Source organism: Rhinolophus sinicus, chromosome 18, assembly GCF_057876585.1.
Source record: "Rhinolophus sinicus isolate RSI-liver-muscle chromosome 18, RSI-T2T, whole genome shotgun sequence".
NCBI lineage: Eukaryota > Metazoa > Chordata > Mammalia > Chiroptera > Rhinolophidae > Rhinolophus > Rhinolophus sinicus.
In genome coordinates, this window is record NC_142518.1 from 80,943,097 (window position 1) to 80,960,438 (window position 17,342).

Sequence of the window (17,342 nt, forward strand, 5' to 3'; positions counted from 1 at the left end):
CTAAGCTCCTCCTATGTGGAAATCCTAGAGTCACTCTGAACAGAGTCTCTGGCCTCCAGGAGGTTGAATCCAGTGGCAGAAATAGATATGCACACACACCTCTGTATTATTTGCTATGGTAGAGGGATTTGTCAAGTGCCATGAGCACACATGTAGGAAGGAGTAAATAATTTTGCATTTGGGGGTTAAAGAAGCCCAAAACATGTGACACTTGAGGAACAGAAAAGCTTTCTGAGCAAAGAGAACAGCAAGAGGAAAGGTTTGGAGTCAGAAAATATCAGAGGTGATAAACAGGGGCCAGGCAAGTAGTAAGTGTGGGGAGCAGGCCAGGCCAGGGAGCGCGTGCCCTGTAGCTAAGGTGGCCACCCCTGTTTAGCACCTGCTGACTGTTGGTATACTGGAATACAGTTCTAATGTTACCAGAACTTCTGATTTCTTAGGAAAAGCTGGAAATCTGGGGTGTTATGCAAAATCTCCTGATTTTTCTTTTTTTCATTTTTGTCATCTAAATCCAAATAAAGTTAAACTTGATGCGGGCCGAACAAAATTGCCTACAAGGGACATTCAGCTGAAAGGTGGCCATTCGGCTAGGAGTGCGAGAGTTCTGAGTGACTTGGGTAGCCTGGCTGGTGATGAAACTGGGAAGAGTTAGGGAAATCTGTCATGAAGAAGCAATCCTGCAGACAAAGGAGTGGGATTTCCTTTTGTGGCATTTGAGAGGTAAGGGTGTCACTTAAGAAACAAGCTGGGAGTGAAATGATCAGATTTGCACATTGAGAAGATCTGTTTTGGGGAGGGCGGATTTGAAAACCAGTTTGATACTATAAGGGAAAGGTGAAAAGGCCCTGAGTTGAACAGTGGAAGTGAAGAAGGTAGAGAATACATCTGAGAGATGTCTTATGATGTAAGTGACTGCAGGGCTAGATGGTGGGGTGGAGAAACTAGGAGCACTTGATACAAGGAAAAGAGGTGTCAAAGATAAGTACCTTTAGAATTAATGTCTCACAAATTTTTAGTGGGCATTAGAACAATGGGTGGGTAGGGGCAAAGTACAAAAGATAACAAAGAGTACAGTAGCTCAGGATTTCTCAACTTTGGCACTGTTGTCATTTTGAGTTGAATAAGTCTTTGTGGTGGGGGACTATCCTGTGCATAGTAGGATGTTTAGCAGCATTCCTGGCCTCTACACACGAGGTGTCAGTAGCACGCCCACCACCCAAAGTCATGACAAAAGTATCTCCAGACATTGCCCAATGCCCCCTGAGGAGGCAAAATCACCCCATTAGAACCATTGCTCTAGTGTCAGAAGGAGGGAAATTCCCTATTTGCTTCTTCCCTTTTTGTCTTTGCAGTGGCCGTGAGGATCTGTTCAGTTTTTGCATAATAAAAGGTAGGAGACACTTTGTGGGATTCTTACCTAGGAGCCAGAATTCTTAGGGAAGCCTGTGGTTTATGCTGGTGTCTGTGCCCTTTATGAATACAGGAGGGTGTTTCTAACTGATGGAAGAAGACCTGACTTTGGAAAGAGAGACATTATTCTCTCCTCCCAGATATTTTCTTGTTTGTTCCCTTTTCTAACTTCACTTACAGAAAAGAAGAAAGCCTAGTGAGAAAGGGCGGGGAGGGGGTCGGAAAAGCCACCTAGAGTGGCTGAGGTAGACAGATCAGCCCAGAACTCCAGCCACCTCAGGACAAAGTGCAAAGGAACGGGAATTGGTAGTCTCACACCCAAGTTGTCAGGGCTCAATGAATTAAGGGTTAAAGCTAAACTTGATGTTGACTCATCATGACTTCGATTACACAAAGGCAAAATGAGAGCTCTGTGTTTATGGCAGTTCCTGGAAAGCCTTCCATTTATCTTCATCTTCCTGCAGACCAGGACAGTGGTCTAATTCCATCCAAGATGCTCTTTGAATAAAAGTACACAGAAATTACAAATAAAAGTTTGATGTCCAAGAAACAGCATGCCTAACCTTCACCCCCCTTCACATTTTTAAAAAAATGTTGCTTTATGTTTAGCGTTGAGAGGAAGTGGAACTGACTATAACAGTCTTACTCACAGACAGCAGGCCAGAACTATCATGGCCACAATGCCGTCCTTTGTCCTTTTGTTCACAATGTTCAAATTCTCAGGGTCCGTGCTGGAAGCTAACGACAACCTGTGACCCTTGTTTTCCTAATCATTTGCTGCCATTACTGTTCTTTCATTAAGCACTTGCTCAGTCTATGCAGACAGTGCCCCCAATGGCAGTCAGCCAGTCCCCAAGGACTCTTGTTCCAACTGGAGACTTCTTAAAGGCAGATGACATAATCATTTTGGAAACATTATTATAAACTTATTATATGTTTATGGCAAATGTCAACAAGTGCGTGTGTGTGGTGATGGGGGAGGGAGGCCTTAAGTTACAGAGTGGCGGCTGTCCTGTTTGCAGGGGGATTTAGAAATTACAGTATAAGAAACGATAACTGAGAAATAATCTGTCAGTTCGATAGGCTTTGACAGTTTACAAAGTGTTTTCATAAACATTATTTTGTTCAATAATATATGCAGGCAAGGATTTATGCTGAACCTTGAACTGCAGGATTCAATGTCCGAAGATTCAGCACAGGCAGGCCTGCTTCCTGGAAGCCTGCCTTGCTCCTCCATTCCCAGAATGTGCCCCTTCCTTGTGTCCCAGAGTTCCTTGTTCTTGCTTTTATGATAGCCCCTCACACTGGTTGCAGCTTTTAACGACTGTCTACCACAGTTCGTGGAAGGACAATAACTATTTATTGAATTTGAGGGCCTTAATTCCAAGAGCAAGTTCTGGATAGGTTAAACATCCCCATGCCCTTTGGGGAAGGTCTAGACAAGGTGTATTATCAGCATTTTAATTGCTATATTCTTTGCAACATATTTCAGGAGTATACACTGGTTTCATTCAACCAAAATACACTTCAGTTATTGGGTGTCATCATTCATCCAGACAGACTCTTTTTTGGGGGTAGTGACAGAATGATGCCCCACCCACCCACGATGTCCATGCCCTAATCCCAGACAACTGTGAATGTTCTCTTACGTGGCAAAAGGGACTTTGCAGATGTGATTAATCAAGGGTTTTGAGATGAGGAGATTATCATGGATTATCTGGTAGGTCCAATCTAATGACAGGGTTTTTATAAATTAAATGGGAAGACAGTAGGGTCAGAGTCAGAGGAGACGTGACCAGGGAAGTATAAGTCTAAGTGTTATAGCAACAAGCCAAGGGATGTGGGCAGTCTCTAGAAATTGGAAAGGCAAGGAAACAGATTCTCCCTTAGAACCTCCAGAAGAAAAGCAGCTCTGCCCACACCTTGATTTTAGCCCAGTGAGACTTCTGACATCCAGAACTCGAATACTTCAAAACTGTGTTGTTTTAAGTCACTAAATTCGTGGTAATTCATTACAGCAGTAATAGGAAACTAATAAGGCTTCCGGCTTTCCTCCATCCCCAGCCTCAATGACCCTCACATTTAGAGTTGCGCTTTTTCTTTCCCATTCGACATTATGTATTATTCAAATACACCTCTCTTCCTTGTCACAGAGCCGCTCTGCCAAGTCCCCTTTCTGACCTTCCAAATCCACCCTGTGAGGTCGGTCTGCGATTATTCACCCTGATGTCACAGTTTAGGAAACAAGGGCTCAGAGGTCAAGATTGGAAGCCCAGACTCCCAGGCCAAGGTTCTTTCCGTAGCTGGCCCTATCCTCGGCATTCCTGAGGCCTCCCAGTCGGCACGCAGCGGCGACGCAGGCCGGGGCGGGGACGGCAGGCACTGGGGCTGGGCCTCGACGTGGTCGAGGAAGTTCTGTTGGGCCGGCGACCGGACTCGGGAGGGGATAGGGGCGGCGAGACCAGGTGTCGCGCCGCGAAGCCGCGGAACCGCAGCGTCCCGCCCCCTGCCCCCGCCCCACCCCCGCTCCCGCCCCCGCCCGCGCTCGCGGGCTCGGGTTACCTGCGGCCGGTGGGCGGGGCGGCCCTTCCCGTCTGCGCCGTCCCCCAGCCTCCAGGGCGGCGGAGCCGGGAAGTGGGAGCGGGAGCGAGGGAGGCGGAGACTGGCGAGGCTGCCACCGCCCGCCGGGATCCAAGGCGAGGGGCTGCATGGAGCTGCCGGCGCGGCTCTGCGGGCTGTGGGTGCTGCTGCTCTGCTTCGCCGACGGCGGGGACGCCGCGCCCACGGGTGAGTGCAGCCCCTGGGCCCGGGGCGGCGGCCGAGGGACTGGCGACAGCTCCGCGGGGCCGAGAGCCGCGGCGGGGGTGGGCGCCGGCGGTTTTCTCTTGATACCCAGCGCTGGGCGACGGCAGCCTCCGGGGCAGGGTTCGAGGTGGGGGACCCTGGAGCGGTGGGGCTTGCCCGGATTCCGGGCGGCGACGGCGGCGGCGGAGCGGGAGGACGACTCGCCGCCGCACTTCCCTTGCGCTGTCGGGAAGAGCCAAGGAGCCCGGCGCCGGGGCGCGGGACCGAAACATGCCCGCGGCGTCGTCCGGGGGCGGGGGGGCTGGTTGGAATCCTGAATGTCCTGTGTGGGCTCTGGGGATGAGGGGCCAGAAGCCAGTGGGGGACGGCGACCGATGTCCCGGCGAGCCGGGTCCAATGAAGGGGTGGGTGTGAAGGGAACCTCTACAGAGCCTCGTCCTCGTAGAATAAGGACGTGATGGTCATGGCCTCCTCCGCAGTCCAAGAAATCCGTTGGGAAATCCGGAGCAGCATCCAGGCAGATGCCTTTTTATTTTCTTTAATAACCTTTATATTTTGGAATAATTTTCTATTTACAGAAAAAGTTGCAAACAAAGTACAGAGATCCTGTGTACCTTTCACCCTCTGCTGCAACTTTTATTCAGCTCGTCAGAGTTTCTGTGAAAACTTGGGGGTTAATGACTTCCTCACCAACAGCTCTTGGCATGAGTGACCTTGCAGACATTTTGGGCCATGATACTATCTCCAAATTTGATAGGTTTTATTAGCATATCGACACAAACACCCACAATTTGCTTACTGCATTTTCACCATCGTGTTGTGCTTTGAAACCCAAGTTGAATGCTGATTAGGAAACCTTGACGTCCTCTATTGATTCAGTCAACAATACGTATGCAAAGTCTGCTCTGTGCCACGCAGTGTTTAGGGGCTGAGAATGCAGCGGTGAGCAAAACAGACCAAGTCCCCACCCTGTGGGTAGAGTCACAGAGGGGGGAAAAAGTAAAATATTAAGGTATGTCATATGGCCCTGAGTAATGCACAGATAAACTAAGAGGGGAGGGGTTTGCCATTGTAACGAGGGTACAGTGGGAAGGCTCACTGAAAAGGTGACATTTGAGTAGAGACCTGAAGGAGGTTTGAAGTTTGTCAGTCTGTAATTATTCAAGTGTCTGCCTTGTTTAATACTGAGCCAGACTCTGTAGGTTCTCTTAGAACCTGAGCATTTACAGCATCATCCTTGTCTCCAATGTGCCTCTAAGTTTAGTTGAGATTCGATTCCCATAATAATTTGGGGAAACGGAGGTCCAGAGATGGGAAACGACTTGTCTAGGGTCACCCATCTCATTAGTCTCCTGATTTTCACAGTGCTGCTCCAGCACCCTCCCTCCTATAGATTCCCTCCCACACACACCTGAAACAACAGCTGGTGTTCTAGACAATACTGGCAACCCCCAACTTAATCAGTTTTGTCACATGGGTTCATTGGTAACTTGATTACTTAGAATACAGAAACTTTTTTCCCTATTAGAAATATTGATAAAATTGCATTGAGGTATGAGGAAGGAAAGGGGGGGGGGCTTGAGTTTTAGTGGTCTGACATTTCCCAGCTGTGGGACTCTGGGCTAGTCATTTCCCCTTCCTTATGCAGCAGTTTTCTCATCTGTAAAAGGAGGGGATTGAGCTCCGTAAGTTCTAAAGGCTCTCTAGCTCTAATCATCTGAAAGTTTATAAAATGATTACGTTACCAGCTTAGTTTAGTCTGTTTAGGCTGATAGTCCACATTGTGACATGTCTTAATAACCATCTAGCATTTATGTAGTGTTTATGCCAGGCAGTGTTCTAAGTTTTTCACTTGTACTATTTCATTTAATCTTTACACAAAACCTATCTTGTAGGTGCTGTTATTAGTTCCATTTTGTACATGAGGAAGCTGAGGCACAGTGAGGCTAAGAATCTTGCTCAAAGTCTCATAGCTGGTAGAGTGGAGGAGCCAGGCTTCTGACACTAGCAGCCTGATTCCAGAGGCCAGGCCCTTAACCATGGTATTCGGCACCTCTCTGTTTAGAAGTGAGGGGAGTCCTTGGCTGGGAAAGGAGCTGGGCACCTCCCATAGTAGCAGGGCAGGACTGGTTGGAACCCATGAAAGTACGTACAGGCCATTTGTTATGAAGTGAATAATCATAGATAGGAGACTCGCTTTATAATTGCCAGAATGTGTGGTCCAAACAGTAAGCACTGTAGGCGTTCAGAAAAGTGGAAACCGAGGGCTGGTAGTTTCGTGGAAGAGGTAAAACTAGATTTAGACCTTCAGAATGGGTGGAATTTGAGTAGGCGGAGGAGAGAAGTTATTCCCGATGTGGGGGGATAGCAGGAGCAGAGACCTTGAAGAGAGAGGGTGAGTCTTCCTTTGTGGTCAGCAAGGAGGGTGCATTGGTAAAGTCAGTCCAAGCAGTAGAGCCTCATTTGCCCTTGAAGGCCCTGAGGGAGGGCCAGCGCGGGGGAAATGACACTGGAGGAGAAGCCAGCAGGGAAACTGGACTGGGTGAGGGGAATTGCTGGAGTATGATGCTGTTGTGCGGGAGACCTTGCTCGCTGCGCCATTTGTCTTGCGGGGCGGCCTGTGGGGCCTCTGGTCCCGCTCCCCACATAAGAACGCAGGATGTGGCTAGTCCAAAAAGGAACACCCACGGAGCCATATATAGGGGAGTCATACCACTATAGTCTCTCTGGCGGCCATGCGAGACACACACAGTAGTAATAGCCACACAATCCACAGTCCGCCGTTCACTTCTCTGCCTGCCAACCAACCAACCAGTCAACACAGCCCCGCAGTTACATCAGTAGTCAATTGGCTAACCGGTTACAGCTGATGGCCAACCAGTCACAGTTGATGGTCATTCACTACCCGAGCCAGGGGAGGCGAGGCTGAGAGCCTGGAAACTGCTCTCTGGGACTCTGTCCCCACAGATGCTATGCAGGAATTTAGGCTCGAAGGTGTCCACTAGAAAGATGTGTTGTGAATGCCTTCTGTTCAGAACAATGGCTTACTGGTTTCTGCCTGCCTCGCGGGGCCCAGCAAAGCACATTAGTGTGATTGCGATCACGAGAGAGGTATTGCAAGAAAGAATGGACCGAGGTCGATGACTGAGTAGACAAAGGGAGGGAGATGGATGACTTATATGTGATTCTTATGATTTCCTTAACTTTTCCCAAAATATGCATGCAAAACTATGAGCTAAGCAATATGTCTTATTATGAGAAAGAGCATTGCTCATGTTAATTCCTAGTTAGAATAGGATATTGTGCTAGATGATCACTTGAGGTTTGAAGTTTAATTTGGGAAGTTACGTGAGTCCCTCTCCTTCCCACTTCGCTCTCTGAAGTCAGTGATCAATCTCTAAGACCTGGGTGAAATTAGGTAACTAAGGAAAGCTTATCAGGCAGAATAGATATATGTTCTGTCTCAAATGCCATGGGCACATATCACTTCCAAAACAATCATTTAGAATTCTTTTGTCTCTTCAAAAAGAAAGAAAGCAGCTAGCTAACATTTGTCTAGCACTGCCCGGTGCCAGGCACTGTTCTGAGCATTTTATCTATGTTAATTTATTTAATCCTCATAACAATCATTAGATTATCGTGATCATCCTCATGTTATAGATGCATAAACAGGCATAGGGAGGTTAAGTGACTTGCCAGCTAGTGAGTAGCATAGCTGGCATATGAACTCAGGCAGTCTGGCTCCAGAGTCCATGTTCTTAGTCACTACACTATACTGAAATTATCTGTCCTACTACATCGAGCAGTTGTTAGAGACTTTTATAAGAAGTACAGTCTCCACTTATTTATGTAGATGTCACAATGTATTATACACACATACACATGTATTTACATATATTTAAACATCTGGAGATTGTATTTAAAATTTCTGTGTGTGTGCGCGCGTGTGTTAAAGTATAGGAAGTAGAAAAATCTCAAGAGAAATGGAAGGAACCATTAGAAAGAAAATGGATGGCAGATAGCCACAAGTAGCCTAAAATGCAAAACAATTAGACGATCTGACTAAAGGACACTTTAAAACAGATGGGGGGAAAAGCAAACCCATTTGGAGATTGGAAATAGGTTAGGTTATTTATTGTTCTATTAAAATACTGAGGTTAAAAAATGGACTAAAAAGGTCTTATACCTTGAAAATTGGGGTCCAATTTAAGTGAACCATAGCTAGATAATATTTTTTATTATCAGGGCTTTAATTTTTGTGTGGGAGTGGGAGGTAGGTGGGAAGATAGTGCCAGGAAGTTTGTTGCAATGTGGTTCTGGAACGTGCAGAATGCGTTAGGTAATCCTAAAGTAGATTGTAGTCTTCAGTAGGAGCAAGGTTTTATTGGAGGCTCTATACCTGACCAATGATTTGTCTTCAAAAACATCATTGATAGGGCCAAAATGGAATAGTGGTATACTACTGTAATCGCTTCATATCCTAACGCCAGCACTGTTGCCAGAGCCATTGGTGCTCTCTGGCACTAGCTGGGTGTGAATGCAGTTGGGATTCCCTGTTTCCACAAGAACTTGGCCTGCTGTGGGCTGTTCCCCCTCACAGTTGGGCCTCTGGTCTACCTTGCAGAAAAGCTAATGGTACTGGAGTCGGGAAAGAGGGAATGAACATTGAGTCAAGGGCCTCTGCAAGCTGCTGTGTAGTAAACTGACTGTTGGGGAAATCCCAACTACGTAGTGCCTGTGTGGTTGATATTTTTGGGACACGTAGAACTTTTTTGTTCAGTTAAAGAGGAAGGTAATGTTTTAAGTATTGCAGATTATATAAGAGGCCCAGTGTACTCTAAAGCGTTGGTATAGAGTATAAAATGTAACTATTGACTAATAAATTAATACAACTGTAGTCCTTAGTAATTAATAATGATTAAGTTTCCCACTTTAGACAGTTTGAGGGGGTTGTTTTTTTAAATTAGTTTAATAAACTTTATTTTGGAATAATGTTTGATTTACAGAAAAGTTGCAAAGGTAGGACAGAGCATTCCTGTACATCCCTCACCCAGTGTCTAAGGGGATGGTTTTGATAGTCCTGGCCTCAGGAGAAGTTCTCAGGAAAGACTGAAATGATGTTTTCTCCCCCCACCCGCCACCAATGTATTTCCCTGTATTTGGAAGAAGCAGTGAAACTCCTTTCTCTGATATTCAGAGCTGCGTCCAAAATAATAGTCAGTAAATATTTGGTGGAGACAGTGGTGGGTTTTCTCCAGATGAATTATTTTTAAGACACTGGTTCACAGTTTCTCCTCTTTTCCTCCCTCTTCAGATGAGTCGAAGCTACAGTTCCAGCTGTTTAGTGTCAGGCCTCAGCGGAGCAGCAAGGGCTGTTAAGTTTCTTTCTCAGTGCTTCTAGGGAAAAGTTATAAAAACAATTACCAGGTTAAGTTAGCAAGGACGATTAAAGATGAGCTGCTTAAGCTCACTGGCAGAACTGCTGAGAGTGAAGTGTCTATTGAGGGAGATGTGGATTCCAAGTGTAGGGGACCCCAAATTCCTGCAGAACGAAAACTTAAAAATTTGGGAATATACTCCTCTCTGTGTTCACAGTATAGCAAGTAGTTACGAATATGGAGCCTTTGGAGCCACACTGTTTGGGTTTGCATCCCAGCTCTGCCATTTACCAGCCTTGGGATATGGGACAAGTGACGCAAAGTCCCTGTACCTCAGTTGCCTCATATTTAAGGTTGTTGTGAGGATTCAGTGGTTGAATATGTAGAGAGTACTTAGAACGGTGCCTGGATCATTGAATATTAGATATTTCTACTCAGTTTTCTTATTCTTGGCCTCTAGGACTTGGAGGAACGGATTAAATGAACCACTAAAAACACTGGCTGATGTTGATATATTTATTTCTTGTGCTTGATTTGAACAGAAACTCAGCCACCAGTGACGAATTTGAGTGTTTCTGTTGAAAACCTCTGCACGGTAATATGGACATGGAATCCTCCAGAGGGAGCCAGCCCGAATTGTAGTCTATGGTATTTTAGTCATTTTGGCAACAAGCAGGATAAGGTAAGTTTTCTGGAACATATCTCATTGATGAGATAAAGGGAACACTATGAATTAGAGTCAAGAATAAGCCAAATCTAATCTTACTTCAAAATGGGAATTTTATTTTGGGTTGTGTTCAAATTTTAACTGGCAAAATTACAGAAACAACTGTTGACAAAATTGAACATTTGAGGATATTTGCTAATTATTTGACAATCAAATGCAGTTTGAGATCCTCTGATAGGAAATGCTAGATATCTTTATCTATTAGGCACTCAGTAAATAATTATGTTAAAATTGGTTCCTGTGTTCCTGCCTGTAGCCTTGTATTTGTACAACACTTTTAATTTCTCAGGGGATTTTCACATTCACCATCTTGCTAATTATATGCATTGATAGGTATGCAAGAACTAGTGATGCAAAGCAAATGTCCATATGGAAAGTGGAAAAAAAAAGATGTCAATGGCAGGTGGGGTTGACTAGACTAGGTTTCCTGATGCCTGAGGAAAAATGAGGGGAGCTTTCATCCTATCCAGTCAGATGTAGTTGACCGATTTATGTGAATTTTTGTTAACAAGATTGGATAATTTTGGGTTCTTTATGATAATCTTATTCAACGGAATTTTCTCTTGGACCTTACTAGTTTGTAGCCCCTTCTAATTGATGGGTTCTTCAAAACATCAGATCATCTGTTCAAATCTGTTTTATATCTTTATACTTTCTTTCAGTGGGGGTGTGTGGGGTGGAGGTGGGAGATGTTTGGGGTTGACTTTGTCCAGGATTTTGTGGAGACCGAATGAGAAGTTGTTATTAGTGACTACTTTGGAGTAGGGAATTGTGAAATCGCCATATTCAAGTAGCTTGGTGGCAGAAAGTCAGGAGAACTAGGTTCTTGGTAGCTAGTGCACCACTCAACTAGCTCAGTGGCCTGTGGTAAATTACTTAATTGAAAAGACCTCTCTGAGCCTCAGTGTCCTTGTGTGTAAAGTGTGGCTCTACTCACTTCCCTGGCTTGCTGGGACATGGAAACTAATGTATGCGAAGGCTTAATAAAGTGAGGATGGAACAGGCTTTTTCTCTTGTGGGAAATTTGCTAATCTGCCTTCCTGCCCTTTTCTTGCTGAGATGTTAATTAAAGTGTAGGTGTTAATGGATAAAGAATTGAGGCTAGTAAAAGTATTTGCATTTTAAAAGATGTCCTCTAAATGCAGAAGCCTGCAATATTTCTAGCAGGAAAAAACTTGAGTAGTTGAGTTCCCCTTTTCACTATGTTGGCTTCCTCTTCTTCCTAAGGAGGGGCTTTAGGCATTTGGAGTCAGTAGCAGCTTTTGGTAGTTCAGTCTTGAGAAATTCCGAGAAAGACCCTTAAGTGTCCACTAAGTATCTAATCAAAACTCTGATGAGAGGTCACCTTTTTTCTAACAGGTCCCTATTCATTAGCCTGTCAACCATGCTCAAGGATCAGTCAGGTAGACATGCTGATATTCTAGCCTATAAATGGATCTAATTCCTCAGTATACTTACAGAAATTTAGACTTAAAAGTAACTTTAGGAGGCAGTGGAATCAGATAGAATTGGATTTGGAATTTTGTCTCTTCCCCTTTCAAGCTGTGATCTTGGGCAAGTCACTTAACCTCTCTGAGTCTCCATTTCCTTGTTTGTAAAAGTCGGGGGTGGGGTGGGGTGGGATGAGCTAATAATAGTACAGAGGACCCTTGAACAACTCAAGTTCTAACCACACAGGTTCACTTATACATGAATGTTTTTCAATAAATACAGTAGGCTCTTGATATGTGCCGGTTTTTGTATCCGCGGATTCAACCAACCACTGATCAAAAATAGTATTTTTATATTCCCAACCGCGGTTTTGCAACTGCGAATTGAAAATATTGTTTTGGATTGAAAATACTGGTATATATACACAATGGAATACTATTCGGCGGTAAGAAAAGATGATATAGGAACATTTGTGACAACATGGATGGATCTTGAGAGTGTAATGCTGAGCGAAATAAGTCAGACAGAAAAAGCAGAGAACCATGTGATTTCACTGATATGTGGTATATAAACCAAAAACAACAAAAGAACAAGACAAACAAATGAGAAACAGAAACTCATAGACACAGACAATGGTTTGGTGGTTGCCAGAGGGTAAGGGGGGTGGGGGGGTGGGAGATGAGGGTAAGGGGGATCGAATATATGGTGATGGAAGGAGAACTGACTGTGGGTGATGAACACACAATGGGATTTATAGATGATGTAATACAGAATTGTACACCTGAAATCTATGTAATTTTACTGACAATTGTCACCCCAATAAATTTAATAAAAAAAGAAAAAGAAAAGAAAATACTGTTTTCAGTCAGTGGTTGGTTGAATCTGCGTATTCAAAGGGTCAGCTGTAGATCAAAGTTATATGAGTATTTTCTACTGCGTTGGGGGAGAGTAGTTGCCCCAACCCCCTTGTTGTTCAAGGGCCAACTGTACCTACTTCACGTGAAGGGCATGTGTATTAAAAGGAGGTGATGTTTATAATGCACCTGGCACAGAATTAATATTCAATAGTTGTTAGCTTTTATTATTACTATTATTAGGTTGAACCATAAGCAATTGTCACTTTTATAGGTCATATTCTATGGTGTAACCTAATGTCATTTAATCTTGTTCCCTCCATTTTGCCTCTGAAGAGACCAGATGGAGAACATAAAGGGTGACCTCTGCTTAAAGTCATTTATTCCAGCCATTTGACAGCATTGGTGGCTATCAGTCCCTCAGTTGTGATAAATATGGATTATTCCTTCCAGTCAGTGCTGGGGGTAGATTTCCTGTCTGGACCTTTTGAAGGTTACAATCTTGAGGCTAAGAATGAATGGCAGGAGTGACTTTCCTTTTTTCATTTTGTTCTTTGGACACAGCATTAACATCATCAGACAAAACTGGGGTGCATATATCCTTTGAAGCATATTGAAGCAGTGGCATTATAATAGTTTGTAAATGTTAAGGGGCTTATGCGAATGTCTAAAGGTCCCAAGTTGCTAAGTGAGATAAACCTTTGAGGTCATTTTCAATCTTCAGATTGGAAGACCATAAGATGAGTCAAGGATTCATAGATGATTTAAAAAAAAATTATCTTAAGTGGTTGCCCTCCACCACTGTTTAAGCAATCTCTAATAGTTTCACAGTCTGGCAAGTAGAAGAAGGATCTGGCATTAGATTTTAGATAGCTTTCATCACCAAGAGATAGGCAGGTCTCACCAGGTGAGTAAATTAAAAGGCATCCAGAGAGGCAGAGCTGAAGCTGACACCCCTTTTCTTCTGAGAAAGACATCTGTAATTGGGAGGAGTTTGATCCAGCCAAATGAACATTGTTCCTGAGGGGTAGGGGTCAGTTCAGGACTCTGGCCTTGGTTTTTGATAAATTTTCAAAGGAGGCCTGATTCACTGAGATGTGGAACAATACCATACAGCAGCTAGCTACCAGTGGAATGAGTCACTGTAGCCAAAAGTCACATGGGAGCCATCACACATACCTCATCAAGATCTGCTGGGAGGGCTTTAGCTCCTCGCCTGATAGAAAGAGATGCACTTTACTTGGCAGTCATTGACAATTCGGGTTCCTATTTTATTCATGCCAATTTAATATTATTTACTTTGAGCTTTGAAGAAGATTGAAAAAAAAATTTTCTATCTTTTCCCCTACTGTCTCTTTTCCAAGTAATTTTATTATTCATATGCCCAAAACAAGGTTCAAATTAAGGTACTAAAGTATCTTTTCAATTCAGACAATTCCTTATAATAAACATATTTGTATAATAAAACTCAGCCCTCTCACTGGAACATCTAATATAATAAGAAAACTGGGATTTTTCCATGGTGATTCTAATTTATGGCATTTGACTGTATATTTTTCCCCTGGTGTCCTCAAAAGTCAAATGCAGCTTTCAAACAAGAATTATCAAGGATCCCTAGGTCATGGTGGCTCATTCAGGGGTATTCAACATGTCCTCAAATGACGACATTTCTTTCAATGTTTTGTTGTAACGTTGATGAGATGCCCTAGGAACTTAACTCTTGTTTACATCAACTAGCCTGTGGTGCAGTTGGTTTCCTTATATGTCGTTTCACTTAAAGTCACAGAACCTACTAACAACGTTAAGTGAGGATTTACTGTGTAGGACTTGTGCTTAATAAAATTATGAGGTTGGTGAAATTTGCATTTGGAGCTTTCCTGCCACCAATAACTATGATTCTGGTCTTCAGCTTCACAGGCTGAGAAACCTCATTTGCTCAGCACACATTCACCTCTCAAGGGCCACTTTCTTACTTTGCCATGAAAATTGTAAAGGTGATACATTCTAGAAAGCCCTCTGTTGGCAAAACTGGTGCATTCCATCCCTGTAAGCAGCAACTGTATGGAAAGCCAAATGATAAGTAGGTTTCTTAGCAAGGAATCAGGAATTAGGTGTGAAAATGTACTTGGCTAAGAATAGCTGGAGGCCCCATTCCGGGTAGGCATAGCTTTGCAGATGGGACAGAAATACTCAATGTTCATGGAGTCTTGTCTCCTGGCCAGAATTTTGCTCACAGACATTTTTTTCTTTTCCTGCAGGGCTAACCAAATAACTCCCTTTTCAGATTGCTGTCTTGCCTGGGTCTAAGAGCTGTTCAGTATCTAGAAAGTGATTTTTTTTTCATGTCTTTGCTATGGTTCATGAATTCTTGAATTCTTGAATTCATGAATTCTTGGCTAGCTACCTCTCAGAGGGCATCCTATGTCCTGGTTTTGGGAGTTGCTTTCATGTTCAGCTGGCAGCAGGCATGTAAAATGGCAGAGTATCCCCTCAGGGTGGTAGAGGTAGCTATGACAAATTTTCCCCTTCATGTCCATTAGCACGTATATAAAAGGAAATGCTGTCTCCATCTTGAGTCAGAAACTATTGCAAAACAGGAAACTCCTTGGAGCTCTGATTAAAAGCAGCTCCATTCTTAATTCCAACTCTGTCACCATGGGAAATGTTAATTTCCTGAAGAGCCCTTTAATCTCATTATTCTAAATCATAATAACCAGATTTATGATTTATGTCTGTGTGCTGTCTATGAGTTGGCTTTCTGTTGTGGTTCCACAAAGCTTATCTACTTTTCAGAATAAGAGTGTGGTATACTCAGTGCACATAGCGACCCTTAAAATTTATATGTAGACGTGAGGTAGTCAAAATGGTCAAACAGTACAGAAAGATGCTTAATGAAAAGTCTCTCTTTGGCCCTCAGGTCCCCCTTCTTTACTTCCTTTCCTCAGAGGTAACTAGGATCACTGGATTCTTAAAGCAGTCCCGTTTACCTTGATCTTGATGGCATACTGTGTCTGCTTGTAATTGAATTTTGAGAATCTTACTGTGTTTCCTTTAGAATGGCTTTTAGACAGTTGAATGTTTTAGTATGGTAGGCTTATAGGTAAAGGTCATGATGTTTCTACATTTAAAATGTGGGAAATTGTCTTTTATCTATACCGGGGTTTCTCAGTGGTAGCACCATTGACATTTGGCGCAGGATAATTCTTGTTGTAGGGGGAAAGGAAGGTTGTCCTGTGCATTGTAGGATGTTTAGCAGCATCCTTGGCCTCTACCCACTAAATGCCAGTAGCAGCTCCCTTCAAGTTAGGGCAACCAAAAGTATTCTTAGACATTACTAAATGTCCCCTGGGGAGCAGGGGAGCAAAATCACCCCAGGTTGAGATGACTTATTCATATCATTGGATAACTTTCCTGGTTTTTTTTTGTCTTATAACATTCGTCGACATGCTAATGTTTTATTACATAGGTGTATTTCTGTATGTTTGCTACAGCAATGCCTATTTTTATTTCCAAACTTTAGAAAATTGCTCCAGAAACTCATCGTTCGAAAGAAGTGCCCTTGAATGAGAGGGTTTGTTTGCAAGTGGGGTCCCAATGTAGCACCAATGAAAGTGACAATCCTAGCACTTTGGTGGAAAAGTGCATCTCACCCCCTGAAGGTAATAACTGAAAGCAGTTTCTCTTGGTATTTGGAGAATAAATCTCAATTATCCATGTGCTTATGTTCGGTGTTAATTTCATTTTCAAACATTTGCTGAGTCTAATAAGTTTTCAGCACTTAACTAGGTGGTAGCAACACAGTGATCAATATGAGGTCATCCCTGCCTTCGAAGTCCTGATGAATACCAATGTCTTGATTCATTTTATGAGGAAGAAGGGAACTGAATGAGTTGTTGTAAGTCTTCAGATTCCAGGTCCAGTGCCTCAGAAAACCCCAAAATATGTACCATCTTCCTCATTATATATAGAGATTAGTTTGATATACAGGATTATTTGGGGAAAGATGTGTAAAAAGGAAAATGGGCATGGTGGCCTGGTTCCAGTTCAAGACTACCCCTAGGAAAAGCTGTCAAGTAGTCAGGTTGATCATTGTCCACCAGCTGCCTTCCCACCCATTATCCAGTGTCCTTTGGCTTTTATGTTACATGCAGGGAGTAGCATATACTGATTAAGAGCAGGGCTACTAGGACCCAGATGTTCAAGTTTAAATCTCAGCTTGGCTAGCTTCTAGTTGTATGACCCTAGGCAGATCACTTAGCTCCTCTTCCCTTCAGTTTCCTCATCTGTAAAATGGGGATGATGATAGTACCTGCCTCCCAGGACTGTTGAAAAGGATTACATGTCAGTATAAGTGAGGACCTTAGAATAGTGCCTGGCAAAGAGAAAGTGCTCTATACATATTATCTATTAATATTATGTTGCCCCTTGATTGTGCAGGGCCTCTTCTCTTACCTCCAAACCTTAGCACTACATGGCTTGCTCTATAGACCATTCTATCTACTTGCCTTGTACTAATCAAAAGTATATGAAGTAATATTTGTAAAATTGTAAAATTCAGTACTGCTAGGAGGCTGGGAGCATGGTTTAAAACAACTTACCTCCCCTGTTCTCATTAGTTTAGGAGTTTGATAAATAACAAAAGAAACCTAAATTGTATTATGATAGTAAATTGGTTGATGATGACTCAGTATAGTACCACTTCAAGGATTCTTAGGGATAACATGTTTGCATCTTAAA

At 43.4% G+C, this 17,342-nt stretch overlaps 1 protein-coding gene across 1 annotated transcript in view; it reads left to right on the forward strand.

Moving 5' to 3' along the window:
* Positions 1–3,791: 3,791 nt before the first annotated feature.
* Positions 3,792–17,342, forward strand: part of IL13RA1 (interleukin 13 receptor subunit alpha 1) — a 74,653-nt gene continuing 61,102 nt past the window's right edge. The window contains exons 1-3 of the mRNA XM_088794732.1: positions 3,792–4,197; positions 10,136–10,275; positions 16,126–16,264. Coding sequence (XP_088650858.1) covers positions 4,119–4,197; positions 10,136–10,275; positions 16,126–16,264 — 358 coding nt within the window. The 5' untranslated portion in view covers positions 3,792–4,118. The remainder of the gene's footprint in view (positions 4,198–10,135; positions 10,276–16,125; positions 16,265–17,342) is intronic.